At 53.0% G+C, this 8,667-nt stretch overlaps 1 protein-coding gene across 1 annotated transcript; it reads right to left on the bottom strand.

The window, feature by feature from the left end:
• Positions 1–111: 111 nt before the first annotated feature.
• ZACN (zinc activated ion channel) lies at positions 112–6,867 on the bottom strand. The gene is made up of 10 exons (XM_007536735.3): positions 6,560–6,867; positions 3,448–3,582; positions 3,242–3,372; positions 2,785–2,829; positions 2,559–2,665; positions 2,215–2,384; positions 1,408–1,532; positions 1,078–1,288; positions 788–952; positions 112–471 (listed from the first exon to the last, which is right to left on the bottom strand). The coding sequence occupies exons 1-10, from the start codon at positions 6,849–6,851 to the stop codon at positions 281–283; spliced, it is 1,572 nt and encodes a 523-aa protein (XP_007536797.2). The 5' UTR covers positions 6,852–6,867; the 3' UTR covers positions 112–280.
• Positions 6,868–8,667: the final 1,800 nt, after the last annotated feature.

Here is an 8,667-nt window from a genome sequence, read left to right as displayed (position 1 = left end):
GGGCCCTGGCTGGCTGATGGACAATGAGAAGTTCAAGTTCTGTGTAGCGTTGGGTGCTTGCTTGCCCAAGAGCGAATAGCGAGGGGTGTGAAGACAGACCCTAGAGGCACACTTGCTTAGTTGGATTTATTTCACCTTCTTTGCACTGCATGCTAACCCAAGATGGAGCTCAGGGTGGCCTAGGGTCCTCCAGGCTCAAGGAAGGGGGTAGGCTCTCCCTCCCGCCAACCCCCAGAGACCCTGACTCTCCTGCCATGCCTATGACAAAAGCTCTGCCTTGTCACATCCTGGGCTGTCCACCATGGGGTGCAGCCTCACTGGGTGGGGGACCAGACTTGCAAGTGGCCCACATCCACATTCCAGCAAAGATGAACTGGCTGCACACGACCCCCACCACATACACCAGGAAGAAGATGTGGTCAGCAGCCTCCACCCAGCTCCTGTTGGGCCCCTTGACTCCTTTGGAAGCTTCTGTGTCTGGAGAGGAGGAAAGGGAGCCATTCTTCAGGTTTCATACAGCACACAGGCAAAGGGGTGAAGCCCAGGGTGTGTGGACCTGGGTCTCCCCCTTCCTTAGAGTCACAGCAGAAGAATATTCAGGCCTGGCCTGTTCTAGGCCACATGGAGTGGGAAAAGCACCTTCCTGGAAGGGCTGCACGAGAATCAGAGCGTTCACAGTCTCCTGGGCCTTAGGGAAGTCGACCTTGCTCCCAGCTGCAGGCCTGCTTCTTCCAAGGGCAGACATGGGGGAGCCCAGAAAGCCCAAAGCAGCCGTGTCCCTGCCTACCTCCTGGATGAGACACTGCCTCCCCATGGTCTCGCCGCTCCTCTCTCAGTGCTAGGCCAGAGCCACTCTTGAGCCCGCGGTTGCTGCGGGCCAGCAGCCCAGCCAGCAGCACAGTCTCCGTGGTGCTGACGAAGAGCAGCAGCAGCAGCACAGTGAAGTAGTGGACTGTGGGGTTGGGGGACAGGGTGCTCAGGGGCAGGCTCTATGCCTTTGGTGACAGCAGGTGGAGGGTGAGCTAAGTGGGCACAGAGTGGTGCACCCACCCAGTCCAGACAGGGCAGTGGGCTTACTGAGCAGTGGGTTGCAGGAGGAGGAGCTGGGCAGGGCCTGCACCAGGGAGGAGTGGAAGACGAGGTAGCCCAGCAGCAGGGTGACCTTGTAGGCAATGCGCTCGGTGGCCCAGAGAGGCAGCAGCCCCCCGCACACATCCGCCAACAGCAGCGCCTCCCCGGGTACCAGCAGGGCTATGACAGCCTTTAGTGCAGTGTTCTGCAGGCGCAGCTGGAGGGAGGAAAGGTGGGGCTTCCCAGGGCTGTGTGCAAGGGCCAGGCAGTAGAGGGACTGTTGTAGCATCTAACTCTGGTATGCCTAACACCCCCATCTGCTATCTCCCAACTCACCGTCACCCGGAAGCAGGGAACCAGCTGCTGGGGCACAATGTTGGTTTGCAAATCCTTCACTATGTACTCTCTCTTGACGCTTACCATCTCATTCACCGCGTGGGCCTGGAACTCCAGCTGCATCACTGGGGAGTGGGACGAGGGCTATAAGCAAGACTGATGAACTAGGGAAGAAGTACACAACCGCCCCCACCCCACCCAAGGCTTGCATTCTAGGGAAGAAGGGCAGGGGTACTGGAGGCCTCTGACGGCTGCTGGGGTCCATACACGTGATGCTCAGACTTCATTTTGCAACCCCCCAGATTTTCTGAAAATGGAGGAAGGGACTTCTCTTGGAATTTCTTTGTAAAAAATAAATGCACTTTGCACACTTCATAAATCATCTCAGATCTGAGCGAGTAGGACTCATGATGGTGCCTGTGATTACGCTGAGGGGAGGTTATCAGGGAGGAGAGAAGCTGGAACTCTCCACAAAGTTGACCTCTCTTGAAGGGTCTGAGAGAGATTACTGGTGGCTATACCTTCAGGGTAGCCCCCAGGAGCAAGTCCACAGTGACCTGAGCCAAATCAAGGGACCTGGCCACTGCGTTTGACCCTGTCTACTGAGGGTACACTCAAGCTGTGCGGGTAGGGTTGGCACAGGAGTGTGGCTGCAACCTAGAGTATAAGTGAGGCCACTATTTGGAGAGATCACGGTGGAAACAAGTTCTGCTCCCCCAAGCCTTGCCACCATCTGGCACCTCTATATTGGATGTCTACAGAGGCCAGAGAGCCCTCCCCTACCCCCTGCCCCTGTCAGGACAGCACCAGTGTTACTGAAGGCATAGAAACTGAAGTTGCAGTCACTCTGGTCCCTGGGGAAGTGGAGGAGCTCAAAGTCACAGTTGGTCTCTGTGGTGAGGGCCAGGTAGAGCTCGACGTGGCCATCCTGGTCCACTCGGACCCTCGGATTCTGGTCCTGCCAGTTCACCCAGAGCCTGTGGGGAAAGATGACACAGCCAGAGGAGACTCTGTCATCTCTTATTCAGGGGGAGACCAGCGTCTGCCTTACCACTGTTAGGGTTCCAAAAGTAAGAGGGGAACCCCAGTGACCTGGTAGAACTCTATCCCCCCCAAAAAAAAAAAGAGGGAAGAGTCCCGGGAAAACTTACGCCTCCTGGATCGTGAGTCCCGGCGTCCAGAGTGAGTCCCAGGGCAATGTAACCATACGTCGCGAGTACACACTTGTGTTCCAGGCCAGGCGAGTGTCCATCCAGGACTGGGGACACAGGAAGGCCCATAAGGAAGGTTCTTGCTATCCATACACACATACCCCTTAACCTGGCAGGTTAAATTGCTCTCAGAACCGGCTTGCTTCCCCCTCCGGTGGGTACTCACCAGCCGAAGCAGCAACATAGAAGACACTGTATATCGAAGGATGTCCTAGGGGAAGAGATCAGCATGTCACCTCCAGGAATGGTGACAGAAAAAGGCACAAGGGAGTCGGGCAATAGTGCAGGTGGCGCAAAGCGTAAGGATTCCGGTTTGAGCCCCTGGCTCCCCACCTGCAGGGGAGTTGCTTCACAGGCGGTGAAGCAGGTCTGCAGGTGTCTGTCTTTCCTCCTCTCTGTCTTCCCCTCCTCTCTCCATTTCTCTCTGTCCTATCCAGCAATAACGACATCAATAACAGCAACAATAATAGCTACAACAATAAAAAAAAAAAACACCAAGGGCAACAAAAGGGAATAAATAAATATTAAAAGAACTTTTAAAGGAAAAAAAAGAAGGCACAAACTGGGGCTGAGTCCTGTTCCCTCCTTAGCTGAGTACCTGGGCCTTACGGCCTGAAACTTACCACATTAAACACATTTGACACAAATACATGTGCCTTCACAAGCAAGGGTCTGCTCCCATTTGAGGGAATCTGGATGGCTTCCTGAGCTTCCTGAGATGAGTTGAGGTTGAAGAAGGACAACGACGGCCAAGCTAAAAAGTTGAGATAGTCATCCAGGTGCCCTGGGGTTCAAATAAAGCTCAAGACCATATACACGGTCCACCTACCAACTGCTGGCACTTGGGGCTGTCTTCCCTGGACCAAGGGCTGTGTGAAGCCCAGCCTAAGGAAGGCGAGGCAGAGCAGGACACGCAGGGTCATCTTCTGCAGCTTCACAGAAGGGCTGGATGGAGTAACAGCACCTGAGTTACAAGTTCTAGTTCCGTCACTGCTCTGGACGATTGGGCAGAGGCAGCTGCATTGCACAAAGACCCTGCAGCCTTGGACTTGACACCCCCACACGCCTCAGTTCTGCAAACACCTGAAGACAAAGCCCAGGGCCCAACCCCACCCACCCCACACCTGTCTCCGCTTCCCTGTGCCGCTCCATTTCCACCACCTGGAATTGGTTTCCATGTGCAGTGTGCTAACTCAGACCTAGCAAGCACAAGCCTCACTTTACCCCCCCCCACACTTGATTCTTCTGACCTGCACAGATGCCTAGCTGGCTACCCAAGATCTTGGCCAGAGTGTCTTGCAGTCAACCAGGTGAGATGGGCACAGTCTCAAAAAATCTGGCCTCTCCCACAATGAACCAATCACACATAAAAAGCCTTGGTTCATTGACCAGGAAGGGGGCTGAGTATTAGAACCAAAAGCATTATCTCTTGACTTTGATCCTTGGCATCACATATATCACAGTGATGCTGTGGTCCTCTCTCATATTAATAAATAAGTTTATTTGGTAATGTGTAACTAAATAGATAAACCAATTTCCTTCATTATGTCTTTTAATTTTTTATTTAGGTGTTTTTATTATTATTGCCACCAGATTTATTACCAGGGTTTGATACTTGCACAATGAATCCACTGCTCCTGGTAGTCAATTCCTCCCTCCCCTTTTTTTTGGGTAGAGACAGAAATTAAGAGGGAAGATGAGAGAGAGAGAGAGAGAGAGAGAGAGACCTATAGCACTGCTTCCCCACAGAAGTGAAGACCAGGGATTTCTGTGGTAGCGCAGCGGGTTAAGCTCACGTGGCACAAAGCACAAGGACAGGTGTAAGGATCCCGGTTCGAGCCCCCAGCTTCCCACCTGCAGGGGAGTCGCTTCACAGGTGGTGAAGCAGGTCTGCAGGTGTCTATCTTTCTCTCCCCCTCTCTGTCTTCCCCTCCTCTCTCCCTTTCTCTCTGTCCTGTCCAACAACTACACCATCAATAACAACAATAATAATAACTACAAGAATAAAAAAGGGCAACAAAAGGGAAAATAAATATCTTTTTTTAAAAAAGTGGCGGTGGCGCAGTGGGTTAAGTGCACGTGGCACAAAGCACAAGGACCGACGTAAGGATCCTGGTTCGAGCCCCCGGCTCCCCACCTGCAGGGGAGTCGTTTCACAGGCGGTGAAGCAGGTCTGCAGGTGTATATTTCTCTCCCCCTTTCTGTCTTCCCCTCTTCTCTCCATTTCTCTCTGTCCGATCCAACAACGAACAACATCAACAATGGTAATGATAATAATAACCACAACAAGGCTACAACAAGGGCAACAAAAAGGGGGAAAAATGGCCTCCAGGAGCGGTGGATTCATGCAGGCACCAAGCCCAGCAATAATCCTGGAGGCAAAAAAAAAAAGTGAAGACCAATGGCTTGAACCCAAGTCCTTGCACGTGGTAATGTGTTTATTCTACTAAGTATACCTCTACCACCTAATCTCAATAGATTTTTGTCCCACCAGGGTTCTCACTGCGACTCGGTGCTTGCATGGCAACCCTTCTCAATTTCTCTGTCGTATCAAATAAAATAGAAAGAAAAGAAAAGAAAAGAAAAGAAAAGAAAAGAAAAGAAAAAAAGCTGCTGGGAGTGGTGGATTTGTGGTGCTGGCACTGAGCTCCAGCTAACCTTAGTGGCAATAAAAAAGTAAAACAAAGATAAATTAACAAATCTTTTGAAAATAAATCAATCTAAGAAGAGAAAAGGAAAGGGAACCTTGAGTCGAAGTCTCCAGGAATAGGGCAAACCCGCGAATGGGTAAAGACTAGTTCATGAGCAAAGTCCTCAAACAGTCTTGTTCTTGCAAGGGATTCTCTCCAGGCTGGAAGAGTAGGGAAGACTAGAGGCCTTCCCGTCCAGAAGGGAAAAGCTTATAATTGAAAAACTGACTGAAGCAGGAAAATTGAGTGCAGGAAAGGAACCCCCAAGGTGGAAAGTGGGTAGACATTAGCAGGGTATTCAGATTCAAAGCGGTCCCTGAAGACTAGGGCCTGGCAGAGCGAACATTGGGACACAGCGTTTAACGTGCCATCGACTTTATCCAGTGCACAGAACACTGCTTCTGTCTCACACAGTGGTGGCTCTGGGCCTGGGATCCACAGACACCTGGCCACCTACCCATGGCGACGTGCAAAGAACCAGCAATAGTGCAGAACCCTCAGCAAGACTCAGAGCTCCTCTGGAGGGTCGCAGCAAAGTCCCCAAGGCTTCTTCCCATGGAGCCTCATGACCCACAGAAATGTGGAGGCGTAGCTGCACTTGCACTTGAGGTGGGTTGCAGTTTTATTATCAAATGATCCTGCACAACCACCACCACCCACCCCTTCAGTCATTTAACATCCAAGTGTCACCCCTTTGTGCTCCGGATAATTTTGGTCCCTGGGACAAGCTGAGACAGGACTGGAGCCCCGGCCCCAGGAAGGCAGGCGCAGGGGGCGCAGCCACCCAGCTCACGTGGTCAGGTCGGTGGACCCTGGGCGCCCCGCAGCAAGCCCGCGCAGACCCTGCGGAAGCCCTTGCTCAAGTGCTTGGAGACCAAGCGGAGAAGATGGGGGTGTGGGGGTGGGTCGTTGCAGGGGTTGGCGTAGGAGGCCAGGTGCCAGAGGATGCGCAGCACATAGGTGGCGCGAGTGAGCGGGAAGCGGCCGAACCACGCAGAGGATGAGTGCCGTGCGGCCTCCAGCGGAGGCAGAAAAGCGCCGCCACCTGACGATCATGCGCGTCACCTTCCTCTGGGGGGCGCGCGAGGCACCTGAACCCGCGGCCCCACAGCGCGCCAGAGGTGGCCCAGCGCGCACGCAGGTCAGGTGAGATACGCCACAAAGAGAAGGACAGGGTACCGGGAAGTGCCATGTCCAGTTAAGCACACACACATAACAACACTCTCCTGGGTTAGAGCCCCTACTCTTCACCTGCAGGGGAAAACTTCAGGTGTGGTTGAGTACTGCAGCACCAGCACCACCCGCAGGTGCAAAGGTGCACAGGTCCACGGCGTTGCGGCGCGGCGCGCTCCATGCAGGGTGGCACACAGTCAGGCTGACCAGCACTGACTGAGGATAGTAGATGAGGTAGGGTCCGGAGAAGTTCAAAGCACCCAGATGAGCCTGGTGGCCGCCAGTGCATTTCGAGGTGTGCGCAGCTCTCTGGAGTGCTGTGGGTAGCGGATGGCCAGATACCTGTGAATCCAGCCAGAAGATGAGACATGGATGAGCAGGATGCCTTGGATCCCACAGTCCATCTGGAGGAAGGGCCTCAAGAATGGTCACACCATCCATCTTGGGAAGGTGACCCAAGGCATCCCCTGTGGGGTGGAACCTGTCAGCAGGAAAGGAGCCGGTATAGGCCACTCACCTGTCCTTCCCAGCACTGAGACCAAAATCAGGCCCCACCTGGGAGAGCACCCTGAAAGTCGAAACACACTGGGCTGGGGTACCGGAAAAGGTTGTGGCTACCAACCACTGACAGTGCCCAGGAGGTCAGATCTAAGTGCCAAGGCTCTAATAGCCTGAAGATGACTGAGCAGACAAGGTACCAGACAGGGTCCTCATATTCTGGGTACCTACACAATCTGTGATCAATAGCACAAGGAGGCACATGGGGGAGTGATCTCATCTCAGTGCTTCTCCAGGGGAGTTTGAGAGGACAGGGGACGGAGGTAACCAGAGAACTATCTCCTCAGGAACCAGGCAAGATGGCCTTCAGAGATCTATTTGAGCCCAGAAGAAAGTCTGGGAATAAGGCTTAGGCTGGCTCCTCTGCTCCTCTCCTTGTCCTTGATCACCTGCCAGCAAGTGGAGCACAGAGGGACTGGTACCTAGTTAGGGAGCCTCCAGTGCACTCAGACTTTGGGATGAATCCTTACAAGAAATACAATTTCCACATTCTGTGCCAAGAGTCCACTGTTGTAAGCAAACCTTGGCTTCGAAACCAGAGATGTGGAAGCACCTAAGTTTGATGTCGAAAGGCGGGTCTGTTGGTTTCACGCACAAGGTTTCTAGAAAGACCACTCTGAGCAAGTCCCTTAGGAACTCCATCTTCTCTGCAAATTGAGCACAGTAATCCCTCTCATCTCAAACTCCTAGGGTTATTGAGCTCAAGCAAGACCAAGCATGCAGAAATGGCTTATCCACCCCACCCCCTGTGTTTTGTCAGGCATCTATGGAACTGGAGAGCTGAGGTCACAGGCTGCATAAGGAAGGGGCACCGTGGCTCCCCATCCTCCTTCCTCCTCCACATCCACTTGTCTTTCCTTTCCTCTTGATGTTTTGTTGGTGGTGGTGGTAGATTATTGCATTTAGTAGTGAAATGGTAGAGAAAGAGGACCAGTGCATCACCCTGCTACATGGGTTCAGGGGTTGAACTCAGAACCTCATGCCTGAGAGTCCAATGCTGTTGTATGCTTTACATTGGGTTGTTCTAGCTCTCCCCCGCCAAGAAAATTGGATCAGTCCTGCTAATTTCGCGGGCCCGCTTGGCCCCGCCCCAAGGAACCCTGAGAGGGTTCCAGAGTTCCAGATTTTCGAGAGTTGGAGAGTTGCAGAGTTAGAGAGTGCTCAGCGCCGTCGCGGGGGAAAGAGGCAGCAGAGTTCTGTTTGGTGATTAGTTTGGTTTAGTTTATGAATCGTTGTTCCTGAATAAAGAAATACAGCTTCCCTGCCCAGCCGTATGTCTCTGGTCGTCTCTGTTACCCGCCCGTGAAGCTATCCCGGCCAGCTAGAGCCTCCGAATTTTAACAACACAATGCTTTATCCACTGCTTCACCTCCTGGACAATTCCCTCTTGGCCTTTTGTCTCCATAGTGCCCCCTTTCTACTTTTTGAGTATCTCACCTTGACCCTAGAATACCACCCCTTTCTCCAGCCCCCAATCTGGGGGCCCCCTGGGACTCTGTTCACCCACCCAGCAAGATAGCAGTCAGCGTGAAGCTGCTGGCAGGCTTGGTGAGGGAGATAAGGAAATGCACAGCCTTGGAGAGCATTGAGACAAACACCCAGCTGTCCGGGATGTAGATGGTGACCTG

Source organism: Erinaceus europaeus, chromosome 12 (assembly GCF_950295315.1).
Source record: "Erinaceus europaeus chromosome 12, mEriEur2.1, whole genome shotgun sequence".
Classification (NCBI taxonomy): Eukaryota; Metazoa; Chordata; class Mammalia; order Eulipotyphla; family Erinaceidae; genus Erinaceus; species Erinaceus europaeus.
Note: the sequence above shows the minus strand (reverse complement) of the source record. Positions and strands in the feature narration are given on the sequence as shown.